The sequence below is a fragment of the Cajanus cajan genome, chromosome 8, assembly GCF_000230855.2.
Source record: "Cajanus cajan strain Asha chromosome 8, NIPB_CcT2T_4, whole genome shotgun sequence".
Taxonomy (NCBI): domain Eukaryota; kingdom Viridiplantae; phylum Streptophyta; class Magnoliopsida; order Fabales; family Fabaceae; genus Cajanus; species Cajanus cajan.
In genome coordinates, this window is record NC_138524.1 from 29,697,632 (window position 1) to 29,717,407 (window position 19,776).

The 19,776-nt window shown below is 42.2% G+C and overlaps 2 protein-coding genes across 2 annotated transcripts; both read right to left on the reverse strand.

Moving 5' to 3' along the window:
* Nucleotides 1-4,275: 4,275 nt before the first annotated feature.
* Nucleotides 4,276-6,112, reverse strand: LOC109792381 (uncharacterized). The gene is made up of 2 exons (XM_020351789.2): nt 5,317-6,112; nt 4,276-4,853 (listed from the first exon to the last, which is right to left on the reverse strand). The coding sequence occupies exons 1-2, from the start codon at nt 6,110-6,112 to the stop codon at nt 4,276-4,278; spliced, it is 1,374 nt and encodes a 457-aa protein (XP_020207378.2).
* Nucleotides 6,113-6,643: 531 nt separating this feature from the next.
* Nucleotides 6,644-8,011, reverse strand: LOC145950391 (uncharacterized). Its single transcript, XM_083061479.1, has one exon. It carries the CDS (start codon nt 8,009-8,011, stop codon nt 6,644-6,646), a length of 1,368 nt encoding a protein of 455 aa, XP_082917605.1.
* Nucleotides 8,012-19,776: the final 11,765 nt, after the last annotated feature.

Genomic DNA, 19,776 nt, shown 5'->3' on the forward strand with positions numbered 1-19,776 from the left:
TGCAAGAAAGAAAACTATAAAAAGAAATAAAAAAGGAAAATTGATGATAATGTCCGATGAAGGTAAAAAAAAATCAAGTCTCCTCCCCAACGTGTAGAAATATGATTAGTTAAATAAGCATAATACCCATCCACCAAATCATTAAAAATATCTTCTAAAAAACACAATAAAGATAGAAAATATATCTAAAGATAGAGCAATACCTTAAGATTTTTCACGTGAAGAATAAAACCATCAAAAGAAGAAGCAACTAATAATAAATCCAAAATTTGGAGACACATATTTATGGAAGAAAGAAAAGGAACACGTTTGTGAGAAATGGAGCAAATCAAAATATATCTAAAAGTTGAAGCACCAAAAATTTTAAAAATATATAAAATAAAAATTGAGATTCTTTTTTGATGGTAAAAAGGATAAGAGAAAACAAACTATCGTGATTAAAGTTGTACTAATGTGATACAGTTACATAATTTTTAAACTAAAGTCAAACTATTTATTTACTTATTAATTATAAAATGATTTCAGGAAGGCTTATTTTGTTTGTGTCATTTTTTTAGATAATCATTATTGTACCTGTCTGATGGCACACTCGTAATCTTTTGGTAACTGGGGGGCCGAACGAGAACTTCGGGTTGATACTTCAGGGGCTCAAGTCAGGACAAGCACGATTCTCTAGGGTAATAAATGAACAGTGACGTACCTCGATATAAGTGACCTATTTATACTACCTTTGATGGGCCTTGCCAGTAGTGGGCCTCTTCTGAAGTTTGCCAAATTAGGTAATACGACACTAATCGGCTGATTATGTCTTAAATATGCGCTTACCCTTGTTAACTTTGATTATTGCCGTAGTACTTGCCTTTATCTGTCAGCCCCTTTCCGGGCCGACAGATGAAGGCTCGGGATGTTAACTATTCTTGGTCTTGGGCCGGATCGGTAGGTATGGGCTGGGTTGCCCTTGACTCTTGGCCTTCTGCCGAGCCGATGCGTAGGAGCACAACACGCGTTCGTGGTTTACGCACCACTAGATAAAGGCTTGGAACTCCATTGCTCTCTCGGTCTCTGGCTGGGCCGATCTATCTGAGGGCGGATCGACCTTCGACCGGGCCGATGTTACCGCTATTGGTGTTTGCACAAGGCCACAGTTGTGTTCCAAGTCCACGTGGGCGTCTGACGGAGCGACACGTGTTGGTCGATGTGACCGAGGGGACCCTTCCGGTACACAAGCCCCCCAGCCTTTGGGAGTGAAACGACACAAAGGTTAATGTTGCGTTTTCAATGGTGGTGGTTGGGTTAGAGTGTCTAGATTCGTGACTATTGGACACACAACTATTGGCATTTCGGTTGAAGGGTGACGAGTCGTGACCATTGGACATACAGCTATTGGCGTTTTAACTGCGGGGATGTGAAAGGCTATGACCTTTGGGTTCGTAACCGTTGGGCATTAATGATGGCACGCGAAGAGTTACTTTTGTATCAATCGTTGGATCAATTTGATCCAACGATGATTGAAGAGGCGTGTCGTTTGAAATCATCACAAGGAAGGCCTATAAATAGGCGTGTGATGGGGACCCAATAGATACGCATTCGTTGTTTGCTCCGGGCCGAAATCATACTGCAGCTGTAGTGTTCAAGCCTTGTCTTTCAGCAAGATCGATCAAGCTTCACTTTGAGGTACGTTATTATGGCAGATATAGATGTGGTTCAGGTTGACTTTTCTGGGGATACTGGTGACTCTGCCGGCACCGGGCCTCACTCCAACTCAGGTCGACAAAACGAATCGGCTTCCGCGTCGAATAGGTCGGATGAGATGGCGACTGTTTCAGGGTCCGGACAGGCTCGAAGCAGTGAAGAATCCTCATCGGTTATAGTTTCTGATGGCCGGCTTGCGATGCACAAGGTCGGGTCGGCGTCTCGACGGTTTTCCCCGATAGAAACCCCTGGTTGCTCGTGGGTACATGGGGAGGTTGGTAGTGTCTACTCGCGCTATACAGATAGGAGTTCTATTGCGCTTTTCGTCTTGGCCGTGAGATTCTTGACTTTTCCAGAAGAAGAGGAGCCTTCTCCCATCTTCTTCCAGCCGTGCCGAAGCGATGGAGGGCCGAACCCTGATTTCGTTTACTTGGACCAAGGAACATGCAAATACCAGTTCTTTTATGTATATGATTATATGTTCCGAGATTTGAAGGTGACGCTGCCCTTCGATGATTATTTTACTGGTATACTTCGGCTTCTGAATATGGCTTCGAGCCAACTCCACCTAAACACTTGGGCAGCCATGCAGGGTTTCCGACAGCTATGTTTGGCGCTCGGCATCCAGCCTACCCCTCATCTATTTTTATATTATTATTCGTCCCGACCGACTAAGAAAGCTAAATGGTTGTTGGTTCGACACAACGACTGCTTGTTACAACCCTTTACCACTTTCTATAAGAAATTCAAAGTGGGATTTATCAAGGTGATGATCCGGCTGGCCACGGGGAATAAGTACTTTTTTGATGCCGAAGGGAAACCGCTTTTCCCACTATACTGGACTCGAAGGCTGCGAAAATATGACATGGTGTTGAAGTCTCAGATGTCTCCAGAAGAGAGGGCCAGCTTAAATTTTTTGGCTCAGCTGCCTGGGCCATTACCGTGCCGACCTTTGGTTCGGTTGTCCGAATCGGCCAACATGGCAGAGGAACTGATTGGTATAGTAACATTCCTACTTATTTGAATTCTTAGGTTGTCATTGATTTTGACTAATGTTGTGCAGGTATCATGGCGAGCTTCGGAAGTGATGATCTGGATATCCGGCAGCTAATCAGAAACCGAGTGGCTGCTACCACAGCGACAAAGACTCCGGCCGGCGGGCGCGTGGGCGTGAACCAACTTGCTCCCCAAGGTGGGGGGGTCGGGTTGACCACTAAGGCCAGGAAGGGGGGCAAAGGTCCGTTTATGCCCCCAAAGTGAAAAAAGAAGGCCCGAGGAGGCTCGGGCCGTTGATCGGGGTGATCCAGCCAAGCAACCACGTTTGGAAACCTTGCCCGTTCCACAAGGTCTGGTGGAATCGAATTTCTTGGCGGCTAACGTCAATGCTCAGGATTTCCTGAGTCAAGACTTGACGTCGACATCGGGTCAGGGGGTTCTGAGCTGCATGTGTCCGACCCAGAAGTGGAATTTTTTCTGCAAGTTTCAAGTGCGCGCGGTGGCCCTGGCTCAGAGCATTGTGATGGAGCCAAATCCTGAGACCGACGGGTTGCGTTGGCAACTGTCCGAGCAGGAGAAATCCTTGCAAGAAACTTTGGCTGCTTTGACTGATGCACAAACGGTCAACGCGAAGTTTCAGGCCGAGATGGACCGCCGAGGGCGTGTTGCCGACGACTTAGCTCTGAAGGTCCAGCGTCTTGAACTATCTTTGAAAATCGAGATGGAGAAGGTGACTGTGCTGGCTAAGGAGTTGGATGCTGAGAAAGTAGCCTTTGGGGCCTACAGGGAGAAAGCGCGCAACAAGGTACTTTCTCAGCATCAGGCTGGCTTTGCCCAAGCGGCTCGGCAGGCGTCCTTCTTTGGCGACTTCCCCCTTGAATTTCATCTTGATATGACCAAGGACTTCTTCCAGGGTAAGTTGGTGGACTTGGCTTCAATCCCTCCAGACCAACAAGCCGACGAGGAAGCTCCGGTGCGGCCAGCTGGGCCGAATGGGGAGGAGACGGTGTACGAGGAGGGTGTGCCTAAGGATGGTCCGGTTTAGGGGGAATTGGAGGTGGTGACTTAAGCTTTTTTGTTTTTTGCTCTTTTGTAATGATGGGCCGATAGAGCCTAATTAAATGTACTGTTTGGGCCGACAGTGCCCTTAATGAAATTGTGCTTTGATTGCTTCCGTATATTAGGTATGCCCAACTATATATGCGACTTGTAAAAAATTAACGTAAGCCATAACCTTAGCCGAGAGATATCTCGGGAGGGAAGACGAAATCTAACGTAAGCCACATCCTTGGCCGAGAGAGATCTCGGGAGGGAAGACTTGTAAAAATTGAACGTAAGCCACATCCTTGGCCGAGAGAGATCTCGGGAGGGAAGACTTGTAAAATTTTAACGTGAAAAACTTAATGTTAAAAAGTTGTGGCCATCTCGGGTATCTGTAATGTATATTTATTAACAAATTGATGCCTCGTTAAAAACCTTGTCGATCAAAAACCCCTTTTCACATTTTTATAAGGGGAAAAAAGATTGGCTAAGGAAAAGAGTGCATCATGATACATGTACAATGATTTAAGTGTTACAAAGTGGAATTTAGCTATAGTATGTCTTCATATGGGTTGCATTCCACGATCTCGGGATGACCTTGCCGGACAACTCCTCGAGCTTGTAAGCTCCATTGTGGAGAGTATGCCGTATCTGGAACGGGCCGTCCCAGTTGGCCGAGAGCTTTCCCTCAGAGGAGTTACGCCATGCCGACCCGTTTGCTCTCCATACAAGATCGCCTTCATGAAATGTCCTCGACTTTAAGTTGGAATTAAAGCGTCGGCTCATCCGTTGTTTGCACGCTTCGGCCACAACTTGTGTCTTCTCTCTTACTTCGTCTAGAACATCAAGCTCTGCCCGAAGTGAGTTTTCATTGGACTCTTCGTGGAAGTGCTGCCGCCGGAATGATGGTTCCCCAACCTCTACCGGAATCATAACATCCGCGCCGTATGCTAGACGAAAGGGTGTTTCCTTGGTGGTTGATTGGGGTGTGCATCGATACGCCCAAAGGACTTCCGGTAACTCTTCGGCCCATGCTTCTTTTGTCGATCCTAACCTCTTCTTTAATTCTATCAATATGACCTTGTTGGCCGCCTCGGCTTTCCCGTTTGACTGAGGATGCTCAACTGATGTGAACCGGTGCCGAATGCCGAGATTTTCAAGAAAAGAGTTGAACTTTTTGTCAGCAAACTAAAGGCCATTGTCCGAGATGATGGCGTATGGGATGCCGAAACGGGTAACCATATTCTTCCAGACAAACTTCTAGACGTTGGCGACGGAGATGCAGGTGAGCGGTTCGGCCTCTATCCACTTGGTGAAGTAATCTACCGCAACGAGGAGAAACTTGACCTGCCCCCTTGCCATTGGGAAAGGTCCGAGTACGTCAATATCCCACAAGGCGAACGGCCACGGGGAAATGATACTATGTAATTCGGCAGCCAATGCGTGGATGAGGTTTCCGTGCTTCTGGCATTGCACACATTTTTTGACGAACTCGGTGCAATCTCCCTTTAGAGTCGGCCAATAATAGCCAGCTCGCAAGACTTTGGCCGCCAAGGTTCGCCCCCCCCGAGTGAGAGCCACAGATACCTTCGTGGATTTCCCGCATCACATAATCTGCTTGATGATCGTCAATGCATTTGAGCAGCGGGGTGGAGAATCCTCGTCTGTAGAGCTCATCGGCTACCATGGAGTACCGAGCCGCTTGTGTTCGTATTTTCTTTGCTTCCACTGGATCGTCCGGCAATTCGCCGTTAATTATGTAGTACCGAATGGGGGTGATCCAGGAGTGTGCTTCTTCATCTATCGTCATGCACTCGGCAGTTACACATAGAGAGGGAATCTCAAGATGAATGGTGGTCCGCAACTGCCCTGGTTTTCGGCTGCTGGCGAGCCGAGCTAGCTGGTCGGCGCCTTCGTTGTTGTTGCGAAGGATGTGCCGTACCTGAACTTCGCTGAAGCCGCCCTTGAGTCCCTGGAACAGGTGATAGTACTGCAACAAGTTTGAGTCCTTGACTTGAAAATTATTGTTGACCTGTTCGGCCACGATCTTTGAATCGGTCCAGCATATAACTTTTTTCACACCCATTTTGGTTGCTAATCGCATCCCAGCTAACAAGGCTTCGTATTCTGCTTGATTGTTAGACGCCCAGAAGCCGAAACGAAGGGACTGTTCAACTGTGATACCTGAGGGGCTAGCAAGGATTACCCCCGCACCACTGCCTTGGGCATTAGAGGACCCATCGACATGCATGGTCCATGGCTCATCCTGAAAACATCCAGGAGGAGTCAATTCGTTGACAAAGTTGGCCAGGTACTGCGACTTGATAGGACATCTCGGCTCGAAAGATATATCAAATTCGGAGAGTTCGACCGACCAAGCCATCATTCGGCCAGTGATCTCAGGCTTTCGAAGCACTTTCGCAACCGGGCAATCAGTTCGGACGACTACCTTGTGACTTTGGAAGTACTATCTCAGCCGTCGGGCCGCACAAATGAGTCCTAAGGCCACTTTCTCTAATAGTTGGTACCGCCGTTCGACATCTTGCAACGTCCAGCTGATAAAATATATTGGTCGCTGATCGCCATGATGCTCTTGTACCATGACGGCGCTTATAGAGTTGCTCGATACTGCTAAGTAAACTATCATGTCTAGGTTTCTGTCTGGTTTAGACAGTATTGGGGGCGTGCCGAGGCGTTCTTTGAACTGCTAGAACGATTCTTCGCACTCCTTGGTCCATTTGAACCGCTCTATCTTCTTGAGTAAATGTAGAATAGGCTTGGCTATGTCGGCCAGGCGAGGGAGGAATCGGGAAAGTGAGGTAAGCCGACCTGCTAGCTTCTGAACCTCTTTTAAAGTGCCTGGGCTTTTCATATCCAAAATGGCTTGGCATTTGTCGGGGTTGGCCTCAATGCCTCAGTCAGACAACATGAACCCCAAAAATTTGCCGCCGGAGACCCCGAACACACATTTCTCGGGGTTGAGCCTCATTTGGTGTTGCTGGAGCGCTTGGAACACATCGGCCAAGTCGCGCACGTGGGTGGATACGTCACTCGACTTTACGACCATATCGTCTACGTATACTTCCATGCTTCGGCCAATCTGGGCATTAAAGATCTTATTCATCAGACGCTGATAGGTGGCTTCGACATTTTTTAACCCGAATGGCATCACCCTGTAGCTATAGTTGGTCGTTTCGGTAATGAACGCTGTCTTCTCTTCGTCTTGAGGGTGCATACGAATCTGGTTATACCCCGAGTATGCATCGAGGAAAGACAAGAACTTGTGACCGGATGCCCCATCGACAAGTCGGTCAATATTCGGTAATGGGTAAGCGTTTTTCGGGCAAGCTTTGTTCAGATTTGTGTAGTCGGTACACATATGCCATTTCCCATTCGATTTCTTGACCATGACGACATTGGCCAGCCATGTTGTATAGTGCACCTCTCTGATGAACTGAGCGTCTAGCAGCTTGCACACTTCAGCTTCAATCGCTGCTTTCCTCTCTTCCCCAGCCTTACGGCGCCGTTGAGCGATCGACCTTGTCTCTTTTCTGATTGAAAGCTTGTGGAAAAGGAAGTTTGGGTCAATGCCAGGCATGTCTGAGGGATGCCATGCAAACAAGTCTCTTTTGTCAAGGACTACTTGTCCGATAGCTGACCTTTCTTGTTCGGACAGGACGGTCCCCAGGTAAGTAAGTTGGGAATTTAAGACTCTTACCTGTAGAGGCTGCTTATCTTCGATGGGTTTGACCCTCTCATCTTGATCTATCCGGGGGTCAAGGTCTATGGCCGATTGCTGTGACACCGAGTGAACGCCTCTCGGCTCCTCGGGGATTTCGTTTTTCTTTTTTGGTAACCTTAGGCTAGCGAAGTAGCACTCTCGTGCGGTCTTCTGATCAGCATGGACAGTGATTACTCGTCCCGACTCGGCCGGGAACTTCATGGCTAGGTGAGGAGTGGAAACGATTGCACCAAGCCGATTCAAGGATGGTCGGCCAAGCAGAATGTTGTAGGATGTGTTGGCGTGAACCACCACATATTTGACTGAAACGTCCCGGTATTCTGCTCCTTCAAACCCGAATCTGGTTGACAGCTTGATATATCCTTTTGTCTTGACTCGCTCGCCCGAGAACCCCACCAAAGGTTCATCATATGGAACTAGTTCAGTTTCCAAGATGCCCAATTGCTTGAACGTGTTCCAATAGAGGATGTCGGTCGAGCTCCCCTGGTTGACCAGAGTTTTACGCACAATACAGTTGTGAATTTCCACGCTAATTACCATCGAATCATCTTGGTCTGGGTCGATGCCTTTGAAATCGGCCTCGGTAAAGGTTATGCTGGGCAAATGGCGATGGATTTTTTCTACCGCGTGTACGTGCCGAACGGCTCGCAGATGCCTTCGTTGTGCCGATGAGGTGGAGCCACCTCCAGCGAATCCGCCTGCTATAGTGTTGATGACTCGCCGAGGTTGTGTTGAAGGCTCCGCTTCTCTTCGGTCTCTTGACCGACTACGTTCTCTGTAGGAGCTTGTTTCTGCTCGCCTTTGCTCAGGCCGATCATGCTGGCGAGACCGGTCGGCATATCGGAATGTCCGGTCGGTCTACGAAACCTTGTAGTTGGCCCTGTTTGATCAAATCCTCGATTTTATCCTTCAAGGCCGAGCATTCTTCCGTTGAGTGTCCTCGATTGCGATGGTATTTGCAAGATTTTGTTGTATCGGCCCTAGGAGGGGTCAAAGCTCTCTTCGGGACTGCTAGCACCTTTGAGGAAAGTGCTTGCTCTAATATGGCCGACCTGTTGGTGTTGAGCAGCATATACTGCGAGTATCTTGGCCCGCGAGGGGGCTTCTCGCGGGGAACCAGTTCTTTTGGGTGACTCCGAAAACTATTCTCAGCCGGCCTCTCAGGTTTTGCAGCCACCTCCACCCTGGCTTGGTTACAAAACTCAGCTAATTCCTCCATCTACATGTACTTGTCGGCTCGTCGACGCAAGTCATCCATGTCGGTTGGTGGTTTCTTGCAAATGCTGTTGGCAAAAGGTCCGAGTTTCAGAGTAGTAGTAAGGTGGTGGAGGGCTACAGCGGGGTTCAAGTCTCGAATCTCCAATGCTGCCTTGTTAAATCGGCTCATGAATGCCCGAAGGGATTTTTTCTTCTCTTATCGAATGTTGACCAAAGCCAAAGAGGTCAACTGGTGGGGGCGGCTCGTAGCAAATTGGATAGTGAATTGAGCGGCTAACGTGCTAAACGAGTCGATCGAGTTAGCTGGAAGTCGAGTGAACCAGCTTAACGCGTGCCCTTTTCAATGACGTTGGGAAGATTCGGCACAATGCCGCATCATTAGTGGTGCTCAGAGTGACTTGAGTCAGGAACACATCTACGTGCTCGTCTAGATCGGTCGTCCCGTCGTACTTGTCCAATGGCAAGGACTTCCAATGGTCGAGAAGTGAAGATTGCATGATGTTTGGGGTGAACGGGTGTTAGTGAGTGCCGACCGGGATGACATGGACGGGTCGGCCAGGAGCCTGCACCGAAGGATGATTTCCCGGGGCAACGACGGAAGTGTGCGGGGTAGAAGTGTGATGGCCAAGTGAGTGAAACGACCCCTGAGTGTGGGTCGGCTCAGAGGGTTTCCACGTGGGGTCCCGATGTTGGTTTTTCAGAGCGGCGTTTTCTTCTCTCAACGCAACCATCTCATGAGCATCTTTCTCCTGTTGTCGCTTCATGGCGGCCATCTCTTCTTTCATTTGGCGTACTATCTCGGCCATGTTCGTCTTGTCGACCGTCTTGGCATTGTCTGCCTCGGATTGGAGGTCTTCAATGTTTGTTCTCCTTGTCTTTGCCATGATTCCCTTCAAACTAGTGCTTAGTCTGTCTTCGCAAAACTATCGGTTCCCCCACGGTGGGCGCCAAAATGTACCTGTCTGAGGGCACACTCGTAATCTTCTGGTAACCGGGGGGTCGAACGAGAACTTCGGGTTGATACTTCAGGGGGGGAGGTACGTGCAAAAGGCACTCCGACGCTCAAGTCAGGACAAGCACAATTCTCTAGGGTAATAAATGAACAGTGACGTACATCGATATAAGTGACCTATTTATACTACCTTTGATGGGCCCTGCCAGTAGTGGGCCTCTTCTGAAGTTTGCCAAATTAGGTAATACGACACTAATCAGCTGATTATGTCTTAAATACGCGCTTATCCTTGTCAACTTTGATTATTGCCATAGTACTTGCCTTTATTTGTCGGCCCCTTTCCGGGCCGACAGATGAAGGCTCGGGATGTTAACTATTCTCGGTCTTGGGCCGGATCGGTAGGTATGGGTTGGGTTGCCCTCGAATCTCGGCCTTCTGCCGAGCCGACGTGTAGGAGCACAACACGCGTTCGTGGTTTACGCACCACTAGATAAAGGCTTGGAACTCCATTACTCTCTCGGTCTCTGGCTGGGCCGATCTATCTGAGGGCGGATCGACCTTCGACCGGGCCGATGTTACCGCTATTGGTGTTTGCACAAGGCCATAGTTGTGTTCCAAGTCCGCGTGGGCGTCTGACGGAGTGACACGTGTTGGTCGATGTGACCGAGGGAACCCTTCCGGTACACATTATTGATAAAGGAAGTGGAGTAAACGAATTGTGTTCAATTTTTATATTTTGAACTTCTAAAAATTAAATATAAATAATTCTTAAATGTCGATTAGTTAAGACCATTAAATAATTAAGCTAGAGAAAACCTCATTTTATCTCTACCATTTTTTGTTATCATCTATTTTTTTTCTTCAAAATATAAAATATCAGGAATCCAAATTTTATTGTTGTTATTGTTGATTGGAGAGAGAAAGGAAAGTGTTATTAAGTTTTTTTTAAGAGTCAAGATATTTCTATCTTTATCTTTCAGTTTTTTAATGGCCAAGATTAATTTATATTTAAAAGTTTTAAAAATATATTAAAAAAATAGATTTTTTGGTATATATTAAAAAAAATAGATTGATTATAGAGTTTTGCACCCCAAGCTCTTTCTCTTAGAATATGGATTCCCACCACTAAAATATAACGGCCTTCATTCTCACAAAACAAATTTTCATATTCTTTTTTTATCAAAAATAAAAAGAAAAAATAAAAAATAAAACAAACATAAGGTGCATCTTATTTAAAGAAAAATGATCCCCTAAAAAAATAACAGCACAAATTCTCTAGTTTTTTTTAAGTTTATAAAATAACAAATATAAATATCGACCTTTATTCACCTGCAAATTAATGAATCAACATTTGACGATTGATTGCCAAATACGTTTTCTCAATTGATAAATGAATATATGCATCGCTATCAATTTGTTCCTTTAAACAAACTTTATGATATATCATTCATAACTATCAATTTCATTATTTAAACACAAAATAATTAATATTATATTTAACATTATCAACAATAAAAAAAAAATGCATGGCAAAGGAAGAATACAAAAATGTTTCAGATAAATAAATCTAGTAATCAAAATTATGCATAAGCTAACTAAAATACCTATGTAATGCATGTAAAATGCGAGAAAATATGTAAAACCAAGAAAAAAAAAATAGAAAGTAAAAAATAATCGGTGCTTTTTCTAAAAAGATGAGTGTCAAAATTGAGATATCTTACGACATGAAAAAGAAATTGTGAATGAGAATGAAAACTTCACCACTATTAAAAAAATTTATTTGTAAAATTATAACACAGTGTTAAAATTAATTTATGTATTCAATATATACTTTAAAATATAGAATTATAATAAAAATGCCTCTTATGTTATGCTAGAATCTTCATCTTCTTGTCTTTTTTATCTGTCTTATATTCTTTTTGATCATCATTAATGTTAGTGTCAATGTCACTTTTGGTCATTCTTCTAATTCTATTAACTCTTTATTTGATTCGACAATATCCAAATATAGTCTACTAAGATAATACCTATTTAAAATCTCTCCATCTTGACTTATTAATGGTGTCTAATTGTCCTCATGTATCACTCAACTCATTGAGTTGATACGATTCAAAGTCATATTCATATGGCAATGAAAAAAATATTTCTTGGCTTCACTTTAACCAAAGTGTACCAATTTTTTTTGTCACTATCTTTTGCATAATAAACCAACCTAGCTTGTGAATTTTAGATATTAAATTTTCTAAAATTATTAAAAGGATGTTTTAATTAATTAAATAGATTTTATAAATACATTAAAGATTCTTTAAATAATTATAAATTTTTTATTAATTAAAGAAGGATTTGAGAAATTATTTGTTAAACTAATTATTAGAGATAAATATATATTTGACATATTTTAACGTATTTTGATTATATATTATGATTTTAATTAATTGAGGAAATTCTATGAAGAGTAATATAGTTAATAAATAAATTTATAAATAATTTTATAATTAGAAATATTTTATTTTCTTATCTAAAAAGGAATATTTTGAAATTAATGAATTATTATGTATTATTATTTTATAAGATAAGAGTATTAAACTGTGGTTAAAATTGTTTTTACGGACCGATTAAATGCAAGTTAGAATTTTTAGTTTATCTATATATAGAATAGTGAGTTAGGGTTGCCTTACACATCTTATATTCTAAATTCCATGCTTTTGTGCTCTAAAGAAGAGAAATGACTCATCATTGAGAGAGAACAACAATAACACACAAAAGAGAATATAAGATAGAAAAATTGTTGTTCAATTTGCATAACCACTAGATAGCAATTTTCTAATTGCAAATGGAGATTTGTTCACCATTAGACCAGGTTGATTTTTGGGCAGCATATTCGTAGGATGTTATTCTTTGTTTTCAATGGTGGGATTGTCTAAAGCATGTCTGGAATGAGACAAAAAAGTTTCAAAGTTAAAGCTCTACTTTTGGCAGTTTTCATTTTCTTGCCTAGAAACAACTAGAGACAATCTTGGAGATTCACATATGGAGTTTGGCGATTATCAAGGTAAAGGGGAGTGAGAACCTCATTCCAGGGTGTGGGTTACCTATGAGGTAGTAGAATTGGCCCAAATTTTGTTTGTCTGTGTGAGATGCATGATGGAGTAAACCTAATTTTGATTGTGACTATAAAATTTATGGTATCTGTGAATTCCCTCATGTTTTGATTGTGGTATTATATTATAAATTGCATTCTGGATACGTGAGATTGTCTATAACTGTGAATTTATGAGTACCTATGGGTTTTGGGGAACTCTAAGGATTAATACAAAATAAATTATTAGGGAAACTAATTTTGAATAGGAAACCTATAGAGTAGGAAAAAAATAACTATATTATAGATCACCTACTACCACATAATTTTGTGGAGCCACATCTGTAGGTTGTATCATTCATAATTCGTACATTATGTAGAAAAAAAAACCCTTACTGATATTGCCCCAGCTACCACATGGGGCCATTAGGCGTGAAGCAACAGAGGGTCTTTGTGACGATCACACTAGGTGTGATATGGACCACGCCAAGCATAAGAGACATAAAGTTCTCATGGTGGTGTTAACACCAGGTGTGAGCATGGTCATGCCAAGAGCGAAAGTTATTGGGGCTCCTTGTTATGAAATTCATTGGGCACGAGGAGTGTTTTGTCGAGCGTGATTCTCTTGGAAAGCATAGAGTGCTCTCAGCCTCGACCATGTTGGGCATAAGGCATCCCTCACTGAGCATTGTCCTGTGCCTACAACTAAATTACATGTAATTGATTGATGAATGTTAATAACTTTTAGATAGGTGAACCATTTAAACTAGTTGATTTTGATAAGGGAAGTGTGTATGCTTAAGAATGTAATGTGGAATTTTAGTAATACGAGAACGAGTGTGTTGTTTGTGACACCCTTCTACCCCAAAATAAATAAGTAAAATATAAAATTTCTAGAAAATAAAATAAAATTAATAATAAAACTTTCTCATCAATACTAGTAAAAAGGTTCACAAAACGTTATTCATTACTTGATTAAATGAAAAAAATATTATTTGAATCAAAATAAACATAACCTCCTAAATATTAATGTTCTAACAATAAAACATAATTGAAAGAAACTCAACAGTTCAACAATTACTATAATTAAACCCTGGCTCAATGTTAGATTATCAGAGCAAAAACCCTCTTTATGTCTTCCCCTCATCAAACACATCTTTTTGTACCTGTTCTAATCCAGTAAATGGCATTCAGCTCAAACATAAACATATAAACATAGGGATTGAGAATACATCTCATCTAGAGATGTCATATACAAGACATAAAGGTAGACATACACACATATAATATCAATTACATCTCACATACCATAGTCAATCTCATATATAATAGTAAAAACAATTAATATATCTTCATCCATCATTCACTATCAACCCAATTACATCTCACAAACCATAGTCAATCTCATATATAATAGTAACAACAATTAATATATCTCCATCCATCATTCACCATCAACCCATCTCAAGATACAACATAACAATAAATTAAAACTCATTTAATGCATGCTTCTAACTTTACATGCATATGGTACCAATCTCCTCCTCATCACCGAGTATGTGATACCCTTACTACCCTAACACATATATTGTAATAATGTAATTAAACTAAGGAAATAAATTTTTCAACATTGGTAAAAAGGTTCACATGAAAATCTTCATAAATGTTCTTCAATATCCAAAATAATTGAAAAATAAAAATTAGAAAATAAAACATAAGAGTTTACAAATTATTTTTAAAATAATAAGTACAACTCCAACTATATATAAAAAAATCCATGTCCTAGAAATCCTCTGCGCCGATGTCACAATATCATAGCACACCCACAATTCAACTGTTGGCATTTAGATGCCACTCATAGCTGGATCTTCCTCACCTAAAATATCTACAAATTGTACGGTGAGAAAAGAGAACATCTATATGTAAAGCACACAAGGAAAAACCACCACATAATCTCATTATAACTCATTATTTAATGAAATATTTACAAGCATTTCTATATATCCTAATTCTATCAATCATGCATCATCTTCACATCACAATTCACAATCACATCAATCCATCACAAATTTTACAATTAACACTACGCCAAGGTCATGCCACCCCTGTAGCATCTCTTTCCCAAGGTCGTGCCACCCCTGACATAAGTGTGAGGAATCACACATCCCACACTATGCCAAGGTCACGCCACCCTTGTAACATCTCTTGCCCAAGGTCGTGCCACCTCCGACATAAGTGTAAGGAACCACAATCACATTTCATTCATAATCATCACAAATCTTGCAATTAACACTATGACAGGGTCACGCCACCCCTATAGCATCTCTTGCCCAAGGTCGTGCCACCCCCGACATAAGTGTGAAGAATCACACATCCCACACTATGCCAAGGTCACACCACCCCTGTAGCTTCTCCTACCCAAGGTTGTGCCACCCCCGATATAAGTGTGAGGAATCACAATCACATCACATTCACATTCCACACAACATCTCATTTCATGTCAACATACACACATCATAATTAATTGAACAATTAAGTCATAACATACCATTTGCCACATCATGTTGTCAATTCAATACTAAAACGGTAGATATAATGTATACATTTGTGCCAAGACATCACCCCACATTCTCACATACACAAAATAGATAAGTCCACACAAAATAGTGGTTCAACATACCCCTCAAGCAATTCATCATGAATCCACATCTAGATCATCAATTTTTACCAAATAATATAACAATAAAATTTATAAATTAATATAAAACCCGATTGAATCACCAATTTAATAGAATCTTAACTCAGATATTAAAACACCTAATTTTTCCAAAACCTAACTCACAGACACTTTTCTACGATTTCGTTCTCTCTCCCAGATCATCATTTTTATAAATTATTTGCATATATTCATAATCCTAAACACATACAGAATCTCATAATACCAATAATTCTCCAAACATAAATAATTATAAAATTATTAAAAATTCCACAGGAACTCTTCTCCACCCATTCTCTCATGTAACTCTACACATAAATCTCCCATTTTCTCACGTACCTCGATAAGTAGTAGCTGAAACTAAAGCAGGATCTGGTTGGTCTCCTCCTCTAGGTTCCCCTCGGTCTTCAGAGAGTGTAGATGGAAAAGAAATCAAAAGTGAAAAATGTGCTTTTGGGAGTGCCAGAGGGTGTTATTTATAGACATTAGGAATGGCCAGAACGACCCGTTTCAAATCTAGAACGACCCATTTTGGACTCATTCGTCATGTATAAAATTCACATCCAGAACGAGCCGTTCCCAACTAGGGTTACAAGCCTTTTTGGTGATTTGGAACGCCCCGTTCTAGTTGGGAATGACCCGATCCCAACTAGGGTTTATAAGCCTTTTTAGTAGTTTGGAATGACCCGTTCCATTTTGGGAATGGTCCATTTTGGGCTACTAAATCACCCTTATTGGGCTTTGAGCCTTCGTATAATCTGTGAAAATTGGGGTGTTACAGAGTATACTAAATATCCTAGGAGTAATGGAACGAGATCACCCCATCAAATAGTTTAGGGACAACTTGTAACGGCCTAGATAATCTACGACTTCGATATAGTCTTCTAGCTATGTCAAGAATAACCTCTTTCATATGCTCTGTATCTGTACAATCTATAACACCCCTTAGATTTGACGTCTTAGTAGCTCAATTCCATGACACTTCACACAATGAAACTTTACACAACTCCTTGTTAGTCATAGCCCTTCACTAATCAGAACCCTTCATGGGTAGACTTTTCTGAGATGTCTATCCACTTTTAGGATCAATGACTGACCCCATAAAACACAAGACTTTTCAATGTATTTTTCCCCCACTCACACGCTTTTTGAAAAACTTCCCAAAAGATTACCTATCGCTAAATAACTCCAAAGCAAACAAGCTTAACTATGAAGTTCATTTGTGATGAGCTACCAAAAAATAGATGCATCTTGTTGTTATGGGTAGTAAAAATTAATTCCTTTAAGTCATTCTCAACTATTCCCTCTCATTTTGGTGTGTCCAAGCTGTTATAAGCCCACCAACTTTTGCCTAGTTCATCCTTGAACTACACCATACTCGGAGATTGTACCTACTCTAATACCATTTGAAATAGCCCTCAAGTTTGACATTTCAATGACTTCACTCCATGACACTTCACACAGTGACACTTCACATAACCTCTCGTTGGTTAGAACCCTTCACCAATCATAAACTTTCGTGGGTAGCTTTTTCTGAGATGTTCATTCGCTTTTAAGATCAATGACTGACCTCACGAACCAACACAATGTTGAGATGATGGCACATCTTGAAGACTCATGAAGATTGTTTTAGTTTTGATGATATGTATTACATAGATGTTGCTTAAACCTATACAAAAGGATATTGTATTGATTGTGATAGATATAGGCTTGTGTGTGTGTTTGTTTATGTTTGATGATGATGATGATGAATGCTTAATTCAAGAACTAATGAAGTTTTTTTAAGAAACCAAGAATTTGATTTTTTTAGTATTTCCATGTGTAAACATAAAGTAATAGATTATCATGAAAAGATAATTTACTACCAAGTGTTTAAACATAGAAATATGACTTGATTCAAACAAGAGTTTTCAAGGTAACATTGTTAATCAATTACCATTCAGGGTAATAGATTACCAAGTATGTTATTGGAAAAGGATATTCAAATGTCCTTTGTGTTAATAGATTTCCAAGTCTGTTACTGAAAAATGATTTATAAGTGTTTGTTGAGGTAACAGATTACCAAAGCTGGTAATAGATTAAAATAAACTCTCTTGCTTGAAACAAGGCTGAAGAATCAAAATTTTCATCGAGATAATCGATTACCACTTGAGATAATCGATTACCACAAAGTGAAACTCAATTCTAGGTCTTAGAAAGCTCAAGATAATCGATTACCATATCCCGTAATCAATTACCCTGGTAGTTGTATGTTTGTGGTTCAATTTTAAATAGCTGGTAACAGATTACCATATTAGGTAATATATTACCTTTGTTATTACTCTTTATAACTGAATCATGTCTTAATTATTGATTTTAATGTATATTCAAACATTTTGGTGGGAATAATGATGTTTAATAAACTATATTGGTTAACTAGGAATGTTGTTGTACAGGTAGGGGCATTCAGCCACCTCTCAATCGGCCAATGAAGGGCAGAGTCAGGTGGCCGAGTGCCAATCGGCCACCTGGATCGGCCTATCGTCACTTATTACCTTTAATCAAGTAATTAGGGATTAATTAGTTGATTAGGGTATATTACCTAATACGGTAAGTATGCTGCGAGGCCCATGGGGTCCGGGCCCATAGATGACAGTATAAATAGCTCAGGACAAAAGGTAACGTCACTGTTCATTAATTACCCTAGAGATTCGAGCTTGTCCTGACTTGAGCGTTGGAGTGCCTTTTGCAGGTACCAACCCCCTCTTCAGCATATCGGAGTATTGGATCGGGAATCTCGTTCGGCCTTTCAACTACAAGAAGACTTGGTGTGCCCTTCAGACAGGTACATTTGGCGCCCACCGTGGGGCCGAACCGAGACGATCTTAAAAGATTAATCGAGCAAAACAATGGCGATAATAAGGAGGACAAACACGATAGATCAGCAACAAGAAGAAGAACATGTCGAGGTGGTAGATGAAACCAACCTTTCTGAAACCGTCCGTCTATTGAAACAAGAGATGGAGGCTATGAAACAACAGCGAGAAAAAGACGCTAAGGAGCTTTCGGCCTTGAAAGCTGAGAATGAGGCACTAAGGAACCAAGATACCTCATGGAAACCTACTCAGGTCACCAATACGCAAACACAAGGGTCGCACCAGTCCCATACGATCCATACATCGGTCCCTCGTGCCTCGGCAGTAGCACCTGAAAAGCACCCCTCGGCCTTACCCACTGTCGGTCGGCCTGCAGATTTGACAACCATCGGCTCACACCGACACCCTTTCACCCCCTCCATAATGCAACTCTCTCTTCTGGACAATTGGAAATCTTTACCCATTGATAAATATGATGGTACCACTGATCCTGATGAACATCTTGATGTTTTTCTTACGCAGGTGACCCTGAGTACTACGGATGATGCGGCATTGTGTCGCATTTTCCCCACATCCCTCAAGGGTAGGGCGTTGAGCTGGTTCACTCGGCTACCCCCTAACTCGATCGACTCATTCAATACTCTGTCATCTCAATTCACAGTTCAGTTCGCAACCAGCCGTCCTCATAGCCTGACATCTTTATCGTTGGTCAGCCTTCGCCAAGATAAGAAAGAATCACTGCGGACGTTCATGGATCGGTTCAACAAGACAGCCTTGGAAATCCGAGATCTTAACCCGGCGGTAGCACTTCATCACCTGACGACGGCTTTAAAACCAGGGCCGTTCGTCAATAGCCTGTGCAAAAAACCTCCTTCTGATATGAATGATCTGCGCAGAAGAGCGGATAAATATATGCAAATGGAGGAGTTGGCCGAGTTTCAAAGTCAAGCTAGGGCTGACCAGTCGGCCAAACCTGAGAAGCCAATTGAACAGACATACAGGGGGCGAGGCAAAGAAATAGCTCTTCGGGACCGGCCCGTGCGAGGTCCCAAATACTCCAATTACACCCCTCTCAATGCAAGCCGGGCAGTGATACTGGAGCAGGCTCTGGCAACAGAAGTGTTGGCGGTTCCAAAGAGAGCTTCCACTCCGCCACGCGCCGATACCAGCAAAACCTGCAGGTATCACCGAAATCGCGGACACTCAACAGAAGAGTGTGCCGCCTTAAAAGATAAAATTGAAGATTTGGTTAAACAAGGTAAGTTGCACAATTTTGTGGATCGGCCAGCTTCATATCGTCCTTGCTCCTCGTCCCAGTATCAACGCAACGATCGGCATACGCAGGATCGGTCTGATAGACCTCGGCGCGAGCGGAGTAGGTCACAAGAAAAGAGAGATGACCCGGCACCATCACGTCGGAGGGTTATAAACACAATCGCAGGTGGATTTGCGGGTGGCGGCTCAACATCTTCCGCCCGAAAGAGA

Bases quoted from the DNA above. Each gene is read 5' to 3' on its own strand.
- LOC145950391 (XM_083061479.1), bottom strand. From the start codon at position 8,011: ATGGTAATTAGCGTGGAAATTCACAACTGTATTGTGCGTAAAACTCTG.
- LOC109792381 (XM_020351789.2), bottom strand. From the start codon at position 6,112: ATGGCTTGGTCGGTCGAACTCTCCGAATTTGATATATCTTTCGAGCCG. The intron at 4,854-5,316 runs GTATCTGTGGCT...GGTTCACATCAG, and splicing joins GATGCGGGAAATCCACGAAG to TTGAGCATCCTCAGTCAAAC.